Source organism: Elephantulus edwardii, unplaced genomic scaffold (assembly GCF_000299155.1).
Source record: "Elephantulus edwardii isolate Elephantulus edwardi_28Jun2011 unplaced genomic scaffold, EleEdw1.0 scaffold00022, whole genome shotgun sequence".
Taxonomy (NCBI): domain Eukaryota; kingdom Metazoa; phylum Chordata; class Mammalia; order Macroscelidea; family Macroscelididae; genus Elephantulus; species Elephantulus edwardii.
In genome coordinates, this window is record NW_006399772.1 from 11,342,216 (window position 1) to 11,360,358 (window position 18,143).

At 41.9% G+C, this 18,143-nt stretch overlaps 1 protein-coding gene across 1 annotated transcript in view; it reads right to left on the reverse strand.

The window, feature by feature from the left end:
- The window catches only part of LAMB4 (laminin, beta 4), a 129,578-nt gene that overhangs the window by 74,996 nt on the left and 36,439 nt on the right, over window positions 1–18,143 (reverse strand). Inside the window, exons 10-13 of the mRNA XM_006882636.1 lie at window positions 15,996–16,175; window positions 13,068–13,177; window positions 7,586–7,665; window positions 6,679–6,829 (exon numbers count right to left, since the gene is read on the reverse strand). Of these exons, the coding sequence (XP_006882698.1) occupies window positions 6,679–6,829; window positions 7,586–7,665; window positions 13,068–13,177; window positions 15,996–16,175 (521 nt within the window). The remainder of the gene's footprint in view (window positions 1–6,678; window positions 6,830–7,585; window positions 7,666–13,067; window positions 13,178–15,995; window positions 16,176–18,143) is intronic.

Below are 18,143 nucleotides of genomic sequence, written 5' to 3' on the forward strand. Positions count from 1 at the left end.
CACACACACACACACACACACACACACACACACACACACACTCTGAGTCAAATTTTAAGAAAAATCTGCCTGTATTATATGTCCTTCTGTTTTGTTCTAGATTGACCCACGGAATCTATTTCATGACCCTTAGGCATGACCTGCAGCTTGAAAATTTCTGACCTATGAGACCCCAGAGATGGAAACAATTAGTTATGTCCAGATGGGAGGGTAGGAGATGCCAGAGAAAGTAAGGGGAAAGATAAATCAGAGTTGGTCTTAAGTATGGGTTTTCTAAATGAGTTATTTCCAGCATTCTCCAAGGGCTGTCACAGAAGCAGATGGTGGTGCTGGTTGCATAACATTATGCATATAACGAATATCGCTGAATCGTACCCTTAAAACTGGTTTTCATTGTTACAGATATTTTTAGTTACTGACTTTGTCAGATTTTCTGGCTTGTTCTTCCCCATGATTGCTGGTGTTTTTAGTCACTAAATCAATTATGTGTTATTTGATGATTACAATTGATACTGAACATTGCTAAGAATTCTGTGTGGTCTGGTTCAGGAGGAAGTGCAGGGGGTGGGTGACATCATGAGTGACATTAATCTTAGCGACGCCACTGCTACAGGTCTTAAGGGCAGGCTCCATGTCTAAAAACTAGTTGCCAGAGATTAGACTGTTTCATGTGATTGTTTTTGGAAAGGTATCGCTAGGCCTTTCTTACTGTTTAGTTTGCAGATATCAGTGTTAACTGTTTGCACAATCCAGGAACTCCTTGATTTGTATAAGGACTGTTTTGTATCCTGACTACTCTTTTGCCTCTCTAACATACATCTCTGAATATGTGCAAAAAGGGCTCAATAAAGATCTACCAAGGGAACAAATAAAAGACTGAGCAAACAGGTCCAAAATGGACCAGGTGCTGAGTGTCTCCCTGTTGGAATGTCATCAGGCCTTGCGGTCAACTCTGGGCTTCTGAAGCCATTGGAGACAGGGGACTGAAGCACTTTGCATCTTCTGGACACTTGGACCGACATTGACAAACAGCAACAACCTGGTGGCCGTGGCTCCACTCCCAGAAGACATGTCTCCTTTTCACTCCAAGCAAGAGGAGAGCTTTCCTGAACATTATCCCTCTCTTAACTAAAATAACAAACAGAGCTCCATACTTTGGGCATGTTATCAGGACAGGCCAATCCCTAAAAAAGAATAGCATATTTAGTAAAGTACCAAGAAGACCTCCAATGAGATGGATTGGTACAGTTGCTACAACAATGAACTTCAGCACAAGATGGCATAGGATTGGCCAGCGTTTTATTGCACATCAGGCCATTACCAGACCATTATGAATTGAAGTTGACTCAATGGCACATAAAAACAACATAATTGTGTTCAATTCTCCAACCCTCCAGTATCCAGCTTTCCTGAAATTTTTGAGAAGGGATCAAGTGGCATAAGTTTCCCTGTTGTTGTTGTTGAGTTCCATAGAGTCAGAACCAGCCCATAGCTGACCCTCTGGCAGGCTTTCAGAGGCAGTTAATCCCACAGGAGGAGATTGCCCATCCTATTCCCACAGAGCAGTTGGTGGCCTTGAACTATGTGCCTTCAGGACTGCAGTGCAGCTTCTTGTCACTAGACCACCAAAATGAAAAAGTTTTCCCTAGTGCTTGATCACAACAAATTGTGGCTAACCTTGAGAAGAACGGGAATCCCAGAACACTTGATTGTGCTTATGTGAAGGCTATGCTTGGACCAGGAAGCAGTCCGCAGAACAGAGCAGGGAAACACTACATGGTTCAAAATCAGGAAGGGAGTATGTCAGGGATGTGTCCTGTCTCCATACCTTTTCAATTTGTATGCAGAACAGATCATTCGGGAAGCTAGGCTTTATGAAGAAAAATGGGGCATCAAGATTGGAGGAAGACTCATCTACAGCCTACGATATGCAGATGACACCTGAAAAGCTTGCTGCAAAAGGTCCTGGACTGTCATCTTCAATATGGATTGAAGTTCAACATCAAGAAGACAAAGATTCTCATCAGTGGGCCAATTGGCAGCACCCACCATGATGGATGAAGAGACTGAGGTTGTTAATAATTACAGCTTGATTGGCTCCACAAACACTCTTGGCAACAGCAGTCAGGAAATTAAAAGATGAATTGCACTGGGAAAATCTGATGCCAGTGACCTTACCAGAGTTCTGAGAAGCAGCTATGTCAGTCTAGAGACTAACGTGTGCCTAATCCAGTCCACAGTCTTTGCAATTACTTGCTATGCTTCAGAGAGCTGAACGATGACTAATGATGACAGAAGAAGAATAGATGCCTTTGAGTTGTGGTGCTGGAAAAGAATCTTGAACATACCTTGGACTGCCTAGAAAACAAATAGGTCTATCTTAGAGAGTGTGAAACCAAGTTTCTCCTTGGAGGCTAGGATTTTTGAAGCTCCAGCTTACATACTTTGGGTATGTGGCCAGGAGGGACTGATCCCGGAGAAGGACATCATTCTCAGAAGGGTGGAGGGACAGCACAAGAGAGGAAGACGCCAGAGGATATGGTCTGATACAGTGACTAGCGCAATGGGGGTAGGTGTGTCAGAGTCAATGAAACGGGTTCAGGATAGGGCAGGCTACAGAGCTATGTATACAGGTTCGCAATGAGCCACAGGTGACTCAACAGCACATAACAACAACAGGGGTTCTAATTATTTTGAACTTGGTGCTCTCTGACAATTAAGAAAACAGTTTACCTCATTTTGCTTGTCAGCATGTACGCTTTGTTTCTGATTTCTCCTCAGTATTATATTTCCTTTATCAATTGTGAAACCATTTCTTCGTTGCTGAATATAGACATCACATTTAGGCCAAGCTGTTGCTAGTATCTTAAAAAGAAAAGAAAATAAAGAAAGTTGAAGTAATTTATGAATTGCATTGTGTTCCCCTAACATATGGGTTTAAGTTATTTGCTTTAGTTTTGTTGACTATGCAAAGGCATTCAGCATTAATAATTCATAAATTATGAATAATATTTTGTAGAATAGGCATTCCAGAACACATAATTATGCCCATGTGGAACCTGTAAACCATGAAAGAGGCAGTATTCTCAATAGCCATGTTTCTATAATTTGTCCTGTTAAGGTTAATATTAGGCTATTTATGAGAAGTCTCAGGTCAAGGTACTCCCAAATGCTTAACCAGTTGTGTAAGTCCATTCTTTCCACTAACACCTCCATCTCTGGCTCCATTTCCCAATTCCTCTATGTTCGTGGATTTGAAGATTTGTTAGAAGGTCCTTCAGAGACTCAGACCCCTCAAGGGTTATGAGTCACATGACCGTAGGTACGCAGGCTGGGGTTTTTGGTAGTAACTGGTAAGTAATGGGTCAGGTTGGATGCAGCAGGAAGCTTAAACTCAGTCATGCTGCTGCTCCCGTGTTGGTTTTTCCCCATACCCTTTAGCGTAGAAAGTGCTCTCCTTCTCTTGCTACATCAGCTGTAGATGATTAGCAAGACCATGCTGATTTGCAAGATCTGCACATTTGTTCTGCAGCTAAGGTAGCTGGAGACCAGAGGTAATGGCTGAAAAATCCCACCGAAAACCAACCCAACTTTAGGCTAGCACCACAACCCAAGACCCTAATATTGACTTTTATCCTCCAGAACTGTGAGTAAATAAATTTAAATTCTTTAAAACCACCCATTTCTTGTATTTTGGTTATAGCAGCATATGGGAACTAAGGCAGTGCTGAAGTGATACTTCAAGGGTTAGTGAAAAAGGAGTAAAGCTATTCCATGAAACTAGCTTCTTGTGATAAATCTGTAATTGGTAAAGCCGTCTGACCTCTGAGGTTCAGGATACCATCAGTACATCCTTGTGAAACATTATCACCTCCACCTGAGGGCTTCACGGGTAAGCAACCTTATGTAGCCTTATTTATTCTTCCTTAAAATTGATGAAATGGAAAACTAGGACAAAAGAACTTTCTAAGACTCTTATCAGACTACTCTGAGCCCCTTCCAATAAGTACAGCAGTAGGGAACCTCACTTGCCATCTTGTCTCCATTGGTCCCCATTTTGAATGTTTTAAGTGTTAATAATACTTTTATTGAGTCCAGCTTATTCACATCCATGCCGATGTTTCAAATACTTAAAATGATGCCTGTACTATGTTTAACCTGTCTAGATACTGACATACAAAAAGACTAATGGTATATCTGGGACGAAAGAGTCATTGCCAAGCAATTGGCCAGTCACATTGACCCCTGTATTGACAGAAGTATAGTTTCTCTCATCCAAATAATCTGTCTTCACAAGTTGTTTCTGTAAGAAAGAGAGCAGTACCTCCCAAACGGCATTGGAAATTCCCCATAGGTTTTGTTTTGTTTTTTTTAATGCTTTAAATCTTTACTAAATCAAGGGTGATCCCTAAGAATAGACTCCTACCTTGTCTTAAACATTCTATCCAGGTTAACTGGCTCAAACCTGTGTCATCACAAGTGATATTGTCCTGTTGAATCCTTGTCACTACTCACGCAAACATACTGAATAAATAATAAGCAGGAGACAAACCAACTAGAACAAGAAAAACCCCAACTGGCCTTGAATCAATTCTGATTCGGAATAACCTGTGTGCATCACAGTAGAGGTGTGCTCCATAGAGTATTCAATGGCTGGGAAGCAGTTACCAGGCCTTTCTTAGGAGTCACATCTTAGTGGACGTGAATCTCTAACCTTTCAGTTAGTGTTCTAATTGTTGTTATGCCCTGTCAAGTCAGAACTGACACACAGCCAACTCCCCAGGGGATTTTTCAGAGGTTGTAAATTTTATAGGAGGATATTGTCCATTTTTTTCCCATGGAGCAACTAGTGGACTCAAACCACTGGCCTTTGGGTTGGCAACACAACTCCTTGCCCACAAGGCTTCCACTGTTTGCACCACTCAGGGACGCTAATGTTTTTAGAGAATTGTGTCATGATTTCTCTCTGGAAAAAAAATAGAAACTAGTATTTATGACCTGGAAATAAGTATCAATATTTCTTTCCATTTTCCCCCCCAGTCAGCATCATAAATAATTTTAAATATCCTAAAGAAGGAAATTAAAAGGCACATTGCCAATGGGAAAGTCTGCTGTTAGGGACCTCTCCAAAGTACTGAAGAGCAATGGTGTTTCTCTGGAGACTAAGGTGCGTCTGATACAGGCCATGGTCTTCACAATCACTTGTTATGCATCAGAGAGTTGGACAATGACCAAGGAGGATAGAAGGAGAATTGATGCCTTTGAGCTGTGGTGCTGGAGAAGAGTATTGAGAGTACCATGGACTGCTAGAAAACAAATAGATTCATCCTGGAAAGGGTTAAACTGGGTGGCTCCTTGGAGGCAAGGATTCTGAGGCTCCATCTAACATACTTTGGACATGTTGTAAGGAGAGACCGATCCTTGGAGCAGGACATCATGCTTGGGAGGGTGGAGGGACAGCGCTGGAGGGGAAGACCCTCTATGAGGTGGATTGATTCAGTGACTAGGGTAATTAGGATGGGAGGAGTGTCGGAGGCAGTGCGATTGGCACAGGACAGACAGAGTTTAGGGCTGTTGTACATATAGGGTTGCTATGAGTCGCAAGCGACTCAACGGCACATAACCACAACAACAACGAAGGTTAGAGGCACAGGACAATTAAATTTAGTTTCCACGCACCACAGCTGTGTTAAGAGGCAGCATGACAGTTTCCTGCTTCTGCCTTCCTTCTGGTCACTAACACAGCAAGTTCCAGGGTGTGTTCACCCTGCTCAGCAACAGACAAGGCACAGAGAGTTCTTTATGTCTCCTCATTTGGACTTCAGAACTGACTCCTTATTGTTTCTCTCTGTGGAGGCTTCCTCTTGTCCAGTCTCTGTTTCTAAGTGGATTCTCACTTGAGAACCTTAGAATGCCTTTGAAGCTACCAGCTGCTCTGCAGCAGAAGGATGGGCAAGCTCCTCCTATAGGATTATCTGCCTCTGAAAACCTGCTGGAGGGTCAGCTATGGGTCGGTTCTGACTCTGTGGTACCCAATAACAACAACAACAACAACAGCAACAACAACACGTATTTTAGTGCTTTCTCTAATTGTCTCCTGTGTGTTGCTCCCTTAACCAGATTTTTAGAAAGCATTACTCCTGTGGCGACTCTCACAATTTATGAAGAGTTAATCTAAACCCAGCTTTCGGAGACTGGAGGGCACTTTCCCTACTACACGCTTCACTCAGCCATTAGATAGATAGAGATATGCTCGTGCTGCATGTCAGTTTCTGTGCTAGGCACTGGTTCAACAATGGTGAGCTCCATTCTAGTGTTCCCTGCCTTTGTATAGCTGATTATTGTGGAGAAGGCAGATAAATGAATACTTGGTAAGCACATTAAAGAGCTCTAGCCCAGTCTGTGTCATTACAATTTAATTCAACCCACATTTATGTGCTGCACTTCCACGAGCAGGGTGCTGAGATTCAGAGAGGAACAAAACACAGGCTCTGCCCTCAAGTATTTGTATGGTCAATACTCCCATGATGCAATGAACTCTACTTGGATCAGTGTTTGGGGACAAAAGCATTCCTTCCCAGGTATCGTAACAAGGATCTCAAAGGTGTATCGTCTGGATTTACTGACAGGTCCTCCATCAGATGGCAGTCTTTTAATGAGAAGGGGTGAAATACGAACCAGAGGCATGAGTCCCTGTAATGGCAAGGCTTCCTCTGCCTCATAGAGATAGAAACTCAAAGGAGCAAAGAAGTAGCCGGGGGCTGGCTCTGTGCAGCGGCGGCCCGTGATGTGGGGGCGACATTCACACTGCCCGTCTTCTGGGGAGCACCTGAGGGAAAAACATCTATTATGAGAAAAGGCAGGAGGCAGGACAGGCCAAGTGCAAAATGAAGGAGTGAGGGCTAGGCCCAGTGTTTCCTGAGGTTGAACCAAGTCAAGCATCTTGTAAGAGAATATGGAGAGGTCATGAGTTCAACATGTCTGGTCTTGAAACATAAATAAATCAAGACCCTTAGAACTCAGCCTCTTCTGTTCTCAGTGGCTCCCTTAGTTTGTGGAGAAAATGTGGGGGAGCAGAGGGTGGAGACTTCCTCACAGCATGACAAGGAGCTGGTGTTCTCACGGGTCAAGTCACACATTTTCAGGCTTTTACGTAGCACTTGAGTATCCCTGGGTGCTGCAAATGGTTACGGTGCTTGGCTGCTAACCAGGAGATTGGAGGTTTGAGTATACCCAGAGGTACCTTGGAAGAAATACTTGGTGATCAACTTCTGAAAAATATCAGTCATTGAAAAATCTTATACAGCAGTGTCCTAGTCTGATCCACACAAGGTCCTTGACTTAGTGGCAACTATCTTTTTACATATCAGTCTGTGAGATACATAGACAATTGGGTGCCACCCTTGGGAGATAGTGGAAGTAAAAGAATCCAGCTGGGTTTCTAGATTATTGTCTACCAGAGTCCTTTGTTTGCCATCGAATAAAATCCTTCACCTATGAATAAGGCCAAATCAGAATCAAGCGGGCTTAGATGTAGAAACGTGAATGAGGAACGTTATCACAATACTTCCTTTGACCAACTTACATGTTAGAATAAGCACCCCCAATGTCACAGTCACAGGGGACACATCCGTGGAGATGATTTCCCAGGCCCCAGTAGCCCACCTAGGAAGAAAACATGCTCAGGTGATTCCACTCGTGAAGATGTTTACTGTTTGAAGCTCATACTATTAAAATCATCACAACTGAACTGACTCATATCCAATACCAAGCAACAGGAACAACCACATCATAGCTTTTCTGGCCTGAGCACTTGGTCTTGAAGATACATGTCTCCCATCCCCCAGGGCCTCAAATGAAGGCGACAGGAAGGTTGCCTGTGTGGAGGAGATTCAACAGGGCCGTTCAGCTCTGCTGACAGATCCAATTTACCCTCAAGCTGGGCTGCGTAAGGTCATCTGAGGAGAAGTTCTTCTCCCAGTCAGTTTCCAACTAATTTTATAAAACTGACAGGCTCCCTTACCACATGAATCTCTGGAGATTTTCTTTATGTAACACTGAAATGTGTTGTCTTAGTTAAAAAAAAAAATCAATTAGACTGGTTCTCAGAGGTTATATGAATATCAAAGGTTAACAGGCTTTTTTTTTTTACTAATGTTTTTTTTTATGCAATGTGGCTTCAGCTTGAGCATCAGCTCTGCTGTTTAAGACATCTTGTATCATTGCAACATCTTGACCTTTATTCAACATAAACAGCTGTAAAATATAATCAACTATTAAAAGATCTGTTAACACTAACTTTCCCCTTAAATTTCAAGTTAATGGGCTTAGAAAGAAATCCAGATTTTAATAGACATGAAACTGTCACATGGAATTAAAGTATTAAATAATCCATGTTTTTGGTGATGTTGGTAAAATTTTACCCACAATGATTCCATGTAAGCAATTGAATGTGATATAATCTGCTAAAAATTGTTGCAAAGAATTTTTTATTTTTCCATTTAAAGATGCATCCACTACCATCAGGTAGATTCTGAACCACAGCTGCCCTGCAGGACAGGGTAGAGACAGAGCCCATAGGGTTTTCAGGTCTGTAAACATTTTTAAAAACTTATTTAATTGATTTTGATAGAATAATTAATTTACATTGTGTTTCATTCATATATATTGCATTCCATACAATTCCTCATTTACACTGTACTTCATACAATCATTCATATACACTATACGTCATATAACTAATTACCATTGATTTATACCTATCATTACACCATCTTTTCAAGTCCTCATTGAATCTCTCCCATTTCCTCACTCCTTCACCTGAAGCTGCACACTAATCCCGGTTATACTTGTGTTTTCCACTTTCCCTCTTTTTCCACCCATTTTTCTTTCTATCCTTTCCCCTTTTGGACATCTGTACACATCTCACTAGTTATCCTTTAATTTTTACAATGATGGCCATATGCAATATTTGTCCTTATAAGACTGAATTAGTTCACTCAGCATAATACTCTCTAGACTCTCCCATGTTTTATACTATTTTGCAAAGTCTATTCCTCAGTGCTATAAATCTTTATGGAAGTAGATAGCTTCATCCTTCTCTTGCAGAGTGGATGGTGGGTTAGCACCATAAAACTCACACTTATTGCCACCCATTCAGAACCCACTGCAGTTGAAGCATCAGTAGGTTTCCTTTCAAATCCACAAGAGGAGATTGCACATCTTTCTCCCTTACAGAGGCTGGGGATTCAAACTGCCTGCTTTTGTTCTGGCAGTGCAGCTCTTTACCCGCTAAGCCACCACGGCTTCCTAAAGGTTAGCATCAAGGGCCTTTTAGTTAGCAGTAGATGCTTTAATTAGGATGCCACCAGAGTTCTAAACTTAATTTAGGAGAAAAAAAAAATGACATCACTGCTTCAACTAGGACATGGTAGTGAAAATTTGCTTTAGGCCAGGATAGGTTGTCATTTTGGGCACTTTGGGGCAGGTGCAGAGCACCATTGACAGAGGAGGGCCGGGCACACCTGGTAGATGTCCAGGACTCAGTTATGAAGGACAGTTTTCCATAGGGCTGTCCCAACTCAATTCTTCTCTTCCTGCAAATACAATCAACTCTACACGCTTACCTGGGTCAATGAACTTGCCAATGAAAATAACCTGGACGAGTGAAATTAGTCAGTTGCAGAAAGCACATCATCCCAATTTTATAAACATCTAGAACAGGCAAGTATTCAGAGAAAAGAATTTATCAGTGTTTACCAGGGGTGGGTGCGAGAGGGCGGGAGGACTGACAGTTTAGGGAGCACAGAACTCGTGTTAGGGTGTGGGTATAATTTGGAGATGGATAAAGATGAACATAATTAGTGTTTTATGTACATATGAGCTCTGGTGGCTTTCAGGATGTAGTAAACAAAGGTTAGAGAACAAGAAAAAGAATTGGGAGATATATATTTACCATGCTCACAAAAAAGTTAGTCTGTTGTCTAATTCAGAGGTCTGTCTAGAATGATCTGATTGGTGCCTGTATTGATTTCATTAACCATTTTCTTTGTGTCACATACAAGGACACAGTGTTGCTTTAGATAATCTAATATTTAGAGAGCTAGTTCATTTTCCCTCTTTTTATTTTATGTAAAACGTCTACATTATTTACTTTGATTTACAGAATCTATCTTCATATTTACTTTTTTGCTTTGTTCCCATCCCCAATGCTAATATACTCTCAGTAAAAGGACTTATGATAGTAGCACAGAACTATGTCCTAATGGGCATGTGTTTCGCATTTATCAACAAAATTTCTTCAGACACATCAAGGTCACTGTTCTTTATTAGGCTATGTTTTTATTTTTTCTTTCTGAAATGCTGCAACAGGCTGCCAAAATTGGAGAGCAAAGAAAAGAGCTGGGTTTGAATGTCCTAATCATAGGACACATTTCCTATGGAGTGAAAACGATTTTATCTACTAATTTTAGACCCTGAACGCTTGTTTATTTCATGATCATATGTCTGTTTCCTAAAGGGATTAGCATTATATTTAAACCTAAGGGTTGATGGTAGGTCCTTTTTTCCTTTAAGGGATCTTTTCACATTTTTTTTTTAAGAAGAGAAAGAAAGGTAGGAATGGTGTGGTGATTATATACTGGAGATAAAAGAGCCAGCCCGTGATTTGGAAGACTCAGACAGACAGATAAGTGCTCTTCTTTCTACTGATCCGGCACTCTAAGGAAACAATGGAGGAATCTATCGGTGTCTCTATCTGCTGTGCCTCAGAAGATTGCACTGGAATACTGGTAAAAGATTAATAGGAAATTCAGCAGTGAGGATGAGGGGGGTTGATTTGCTAGCTTACTAATTTCTGTGATGGAAACTCTTACAACAGCCAGTTTCAAGCTACCAATATGAAGTCATTGAATGAACATTTGACGAGAGAGACAGACAGACAGACAGACAGACAGACACACTCCCCCCTAGATAGTATTTCTACAATATGGATATAACATATGGAAATAAACTCTGGTGCATCAATACTGGTAAAATGTAAAACAATTTCAAAGTGATGGGGTTTAGAAATGGAGGAGGACCTGAAGTATTTGCTGCAGAAGGTCAAGGACTGTAGTCTTCAGCATGGATTGAAGCTCAACATCAAGAAGACAAAAATTATCAACACTAGACCAATTGGAAGCACCATGATAGATGGAAAGAGATTGAGGTTGTTAACAACTACTGCTTGCTTTGCTCCATAGTCAAGAAATTAAAAGACAAATTGCTCTGGGGAAGGCTACTGTCAAGAACCTCTTGAAAGTGCTGTAGAGCAATGATGTCAGTCTGGAGACTAAGGTGTGCCTAATCCAGGCCATTATCTTTGCAATTACTTGTTATGTATTCAAAAGCTGGACAATGACCAACCACCTTTCTTCTATGGTGGTGGTGAAGAGAACTGAACATACCATGGACTGTCAAGAGAACAAACAGATTTAACCTGGAGAGGAGGAACTAGGCTGCTCCTTGGAGGCAAGGATTTTGAAGCGTTGTCTCATATACTTAGGCCATGTGGACAGGAGGGATCATTCCCTGGAAAAGGACATCATGCTTGGAAGGGTAGAGGGATAGCACAGGAGAGGAAGACACCAGATGAGACGGATTGACAGAGTAACTGGGGTAATGGGTATATGTGTGTTGCACACAGTGAGACTGGCTTAGAATAGAGCAGAGATCACAGTTATTGTACATAGGGTCACTATGATTCTCAGGCAACTCGATTTTAGTAAGAAAATATGAGCTAACTGTAGCATGTTGTTGTTACTGAATACCTCTGAGTCAGAATTGACTCTTAGCTGCCCCTCCTTTGGGTTTTCAGAGGCAGTAAAACACAGGAGAGGAGATTGTCCGACCTTCTGTCCTTCTGCAGAGGAGCTGGTGAATTCAAACTGTATGCCTTTGGATTGCAGTACAGCTTCTTACTACTAAGCCACCAGTCAAGTCAAGTCAATGAAACTGGTATATCTTTTTCTTCCCCCCTCCCCCCTCCCTCCTTCCTCTTCTCTTTCCCCCTCACCTCCCCCTCTTCTTTCTATACCACCTTCTTCTCTTTACACACACACACACACACACACACACACACACACACACACACACCACTCACTCATTACCATCAAGTGGGAACTGACTCACAGGCTGACACTCCCACAGTTTTCTGAGATGGTGAATCACATTGAAGGAGATTCCCATCTTTCTCCCTCAGAGCCAGTTCTGAAGGGTAGGCGAGCGAGTGAGGTGTGGCCTGTGAGTTTACAGTGCAACTCCTCATGGATCATGTCATCAGAGTTCTCTCTTTCCATATGAGTTAAAACCTCTGAAAACCTACTGGAGGATCAGCTGTGCATTGGTTCCAACTCAATGACATCAAACATACCTTTGTAATTCTTAATATTTTTGAAAGGTACATCTTGTCTGATTAAAATGTTATACCTTTTACCAACTTAAAAATAACCCCTGACGATTTAAAAAAACACACAAAAAACCCCAAAAACCCTTGAGAAAGAAGGTTAAAGGCAATTCATTATGTGGTCCAATAGTGGAAAAACAAAACAAAGCAAACCCCTGAGAAAGAAGGTTAAGGCAGTTCATTATGTGGTCCAATAGTGGGGGCATTTTGACACCAACAATGATGGTGTTACAGACTATGAAGCAGAATATGATGCTTGTAAAAGTGGTTTGGAGAGGGACAAAGGCATTGACGTTCCATCCAAGGGCTTCCTCTAATAATGTGCTTTCTGCTGATGAGCTCTCTTGAGCCTTTCTTCCCATCACACCACCCAGCCTGGGCCAAGACTTCCCACAAATAAGTGAAAGCAGCACTAACTTTGCTCACTGAAAAGCTGCCAATAAGCTTGACTCAAAGCATCTATCACAAAGGACCAAGGGCTTCTAACACTTATTATTATTTTTTAATCAGGATTCACATTGAAATAGATCAATAGGACATAGAAAACAATTAGCAAGTCCAAGCCTCTCCTGGGCAATGGCAATCCAAGTCTACATTGCTGGCAAGGAAGGGAAATACATACAGTGCATTCTTCACAGTGTAGCCCGGTGACAGACGCCTGGCACAAGCACTGGCCAGTATCCACATCACAGGTCGAGAACGGCAGGGTCCCCAGGGGGTGACAGTTGCAGGCTGAAAGCACAGTGTCCTCGGTTATTCTTATTTTGATAACATCTTTAGTCGTCTCCATTTAGCAAAACACGTGGCCCAGAGAAAGGAGAGCAGCCTGCGCTGCCGAGTTTATGGGTTGCACAGTTAGTGTTCTACATAAACCCGAAATCCAGTGCCATACACTGCCAGAGCCCTCGTGTTGTTCTATTGAATGGCCATTAAGAGGAGACAGGTGAGCACAGGAAGTGATGTGTGCTGGGGACCCTGGCACCGTTAACCCAGGTGACAATGGCTAGGGTGGATGACTCAGGGGCCGAGGCCAGGAGAATCATGATTCCTTCTCTGCCAGATGCTCTGATCACTTCTCTCATTCTTGTTGTCTTATTATTTTCCCCTTTCACCAGCTCCCCTTCTCCTCTCCCTCACTGTCTCCTTTATCAACAAACATCACTGAGTACTACTTGTGTTGTGAAAGCTGAAAAAAATGATGCTACCAGAATGCTCCGTGTTGATTTCCTCTCCAGGAAAGGCTGATATTCATAGAACACAATCCAAGTGCCTACCAACTGATGACTCTCTCTCTTTCTCTTTCATTCCTGTTTTCTCTTCACCAACTTGCAGCTGACCCTCCGTTGAGTTTCTGAGGCTATAAATCCCATTGAAGGAGATTGTAATTTTCCTGTAGAGCTGCTGTTAGAACTGCCAGAGAGGCACAGCCTTTGGGTAAGCAGTGCAATTCTCTGGTGTGTACGACCAGAACCCCCTAATTGATGTGGCTTACCCATGTAACGAAAAATCATTGTTACAAATGGAGGCAAGTACCGATACAGCAGGTACTGACACTACAGCATGGAGAGCCGTGAAGACGTTAGGGATGTGAAATACACTACATTTAAAAGGCTTTGAATGTCATGATTCCGTTTATATTAAATATTCAGAATAGGCCAATCCATGAAAACAGAAGGTAGATTAGTGATTGCCTAGAGCTATGGGTGGATGGAGATTGGAGGTGATAAAAAAAAAAAATCTTTCCAAGGTGATAAAAATATTCCTAAATGGATTCTGGGGAGCTCTGGTAGTCTAGTGGGTAAAGTGTTGGGTTATCAACCAGAAGACGGACAGGTCAAATCCACCAGCTGCTCTGCAAGAGAGCTGCTCTGTGACAGAAAGCAGACAATCTCCTGTTGTGCGATTTACAGCCTCAGAAAACCCACTGGAGGTTTGGCTAAGAATTGTTTCCAACTCGATGTCAATGAATAAATGAGTAAAGAGGTGGTTTCTGGCGTTGGCTGCATACTCTGTAAACATAACTAAAAACCCCAAATAAGTACTTTAAAGGGTAAACTGTATCATCTGTGAACTGTATCTTAACAAAGAAAACAAAGCAAAACATAAAACCACCTCTATTGTACACTGTACACAGGGTTCGAAGGCCTGTTATTTCTGAAGTGGATGGCCAATCCTTCTTCCTAGTCTGTCTTAGTTTGAATGGTCAGCTTTGGACAGTATCTGACAGACAAGTATTTTATAGAAAGGAACAGATGAAGGACATTTCTCAATTATAGAAATAACCAATAGATTCAGTGTTGCTCTCCCAGCCTTGACCCATTCTTTTCCCTGCTCCGCCAGCATCCTCCTTCCATTCCTGGCTACTCCATTCAACACCTCCCTCTCCCTATCCAGTCCTTGATATGATGGCTTAGGTCTCAATCTCTCTGATGCCTCACACTGCTGCCAGTCTCTTAATGAGGTGGCCAGTCTCTCTTGGGTTTAGGAGTCTCTAAGTCCAAATTCCAGGAACTAGTTTTAGGGAAGGATTTCTATCTCAGATGGTTCTGAGGATTTGAAGGCACTTAACAAAATAAAACAAAACAAAACAAAACAAAACAAAACAAAACAACCTTTGGTTTGCCCTCTGAGGAGGACATCAGGTTATTCACCAAACCGAAAGAACCAGTGTCCACCTGGAGGGTGGGACAAAAGGAAGGAAATGGACTCAATCATAATTCATTATCATGAAATTTAATTTTGCAATCCATCTAAAAAGAGGCAGCACTTTATTACTGAAAGATGCAGAATGTTGTACTCTCAACATGTAAAGAGTTCACAGCTCCTTATAAGGGCAAAATCATGGAGCAAGACTCCAGTACCAAATGGAAATGATTTACTGTGTTTCCTGAGGAAATTAAGCCCTAGGAGGCTGTAGGCGGCTCAAAATGTCTCTCATCCTATAGCCAAGAGTTGGGCCTTGGAAAACTGCCCAGGCTCTTCCAGTTTCTCTCAACTCCTCCCTCTCTTGGCAATTTCATTCTTTTTGTCAAAGAATGTATGGATTAATACAATGAAGAGTGTGACAGTTAAGGGGAAGATGATTTTCAAAAAGAGAAAAGAATCCAGTACTTAGAAATTGCCTAAGAAGCCACTATCTATCCAGAGCTCAGTGAGGCGAGGTAATGAGTCTATACAGAGCTCTCGGGAGAGTCCTGGTGGAGGCAGTTTCTCCAAGGCTTTCACAGTGCTGCCTTCTTTCCTCAGCATTTCCACAGCTTTCTCTCCAGTGGAGAAAAAGTTAACTCCCCCTGCTGGTCTTTTAGGATAAATCCAGCAAACTAGTGAGAGACGGTCCCCACTAACTCCTAAAGTTTGCAAAACGCCTGTGAGATTTAAAAAGCCAAAATCTCTGTAAATGTTCATTAAAATTAATAAAATAAAATTTTTTAAAAAGCCACAGTCTAGTAAGACTCTTATATACTTAGAGTTACTGAATTTTAGAGCCCACAGAGACATCCCCAATCTTTGAACCACGTGTAGGCTGGTGCACCTGCCCCAGTTGACTTACGTTGACAGCCCAGCGGATCCTGGGCACTAAGTCCATAGTGGTTGGGCTTGCACTGGTCACACTTGGTCCCTTCCACGTTCTCCTTGCACAAACATTGGCCAGTGACAGACCCCAAAGCCGGGTCATAGTGGCTCACACAAATGCCACCAGATAAGGTTCCATCAGGGTCACATTCACAAGCTGGGGATTCAGACATACACATTCATTATCTTAGTTATTTGCAAATTGTGGAAAACTTTAAATATAAGCATAACACTTTATCCACACTATATGGTGAAGCAGAGGGATTGACACAGTGACTGCAGCGGTGGGCTTGAGGGTGACAAGAGATTGTGAGGATGGCACAGAACAGGACACGGTTCAGATCTGATGTTCATGGGCCACTATCAGTCATACTTGACTCGATAGAACCTAACAACCACCACCACCACCACCACCACATATTGACTTAGTTTAAATCATTGCCATTGCTGTCAAGTCAGTTATGGTACCACATGCCCCTACAGGACGGAGTAGAACTGCCCCATAGGGTTTCCAAGGCTGTGAATCTGTATGAGAGCAGAATGCCTCTGTTATCTCCCTGTCAACCTTGGGGTAAACAAGCAGAATTCTACAACACCAAGACTACTTACTTACATCATTAAACTTCTTTAAATAACTAGATTCAAGGGCAAAGGCTTTTTAGAAATAACTCTCTCTGGCCTTGGAAAATACTGAACAATTCGATATACACATGCATGTGCGTATGTGTGTGACTTAAAGATTTTAAACGAAAAGAATACTTCTATTATGGAAATGGGATGTTAATAACTAAAGATTGGGGGCAGGGAAATGACTTTGAAGATGAGAATAAGCTTAAGAGATGAATGAGTGGTACTAAAATGGGAAGCAAATATTAAGTGTTCAACTACTGGCTGAAAGGCTGGTTCTGTAAATCCACCTATAGGCACCCTTGGAAGACAGATCTGGTGATCAGCTTTTAAAAAGTTCCCAGGTCACAGCTTTGAACATCCTATGAACTAGTTTTATTCTGCACACATTGGGTAGCTATGAGCCAGAATTAACTTGGCAACAACTAACAAGTACCCACTACACGCTTGTTGAATCAGCCCATAGCCAACCTTCATGGAAAAAGGTGAATTGCCTCATAGGCAATACAGCTGTTGGAGATTGTGAGTCAATTCTCATTAACAGGGACTCCAAGTGTTACAAAGCAGAAGTGTTCCATATGAATTTCTCGGCTGTATTCTTAACAGAAGACAGTTCACCAGGTCTTTCCTTTCACTGTACTTCTTAGTGAGTCCAAACTACCAACCTTGAGGTTAGTTGTCCAGCACCAACTGTTTATTACATCACGTAGGGATTCTACTATTCTTTCTTTCTATCCAGCTATCCATCTGTTGGTCCTTCTTTATCTATCTATCATCTATCCATCCATCCATCCATCATTTCTCTCTTCTCTCCTCTCTTGCTCTCTCTCTCTGTCTCTCTCTCTCTCTGCTATTAATGAAGTCAAGATGAGTTCAACTTCTAGTGATGCCACAAGACAGAGTAAAACTTCCTTCAAGGTTTTTTTTTCCCACACTAGTTTTTTTCCTGGAGCAGATTGTCAGATCTTTTCTCCTGAAGAATCATTGAGCAGATTTGAACTGTTGATCTTTTGGGTTAGTAGCCACTTTACCATTTGTGTTACCAAGGTGCCTTCAGGTTCCTTATAATTCAATGCCATTGTGTCAACTCTGATGTTACAGCCTCCTTCCAATGTTCAGGACATCAGACTCTTGGAGAGGCTGTTGGTTTGAACCACTAACCAGGGATCCCATTTGTAACTCTCCTCACTTCGAGCTGGAATTGACTCCTAGGTAACCTTCTATTAGGTTTCAAAAGCTGTAAATGTTATGAGAGGCGATTGCCCATCTCTACCATGAAGCTGCTCATTATTTGAACTGAGACAAAAAAAAATGATCTTTGGTTTACGTTTAGCAGTGCAACTCTGTATAGTCTATGCCGTATATGTATTATTTATATGTATATATTATAATGTGCATGTAGTCATGTGTCTGATACAGGCCATGGTCTTCGCAATCACCTGTTATGCATCAGAGAGTTGGACAATGACCAAGGAGGATAGAAGGAGAACTGATGCCT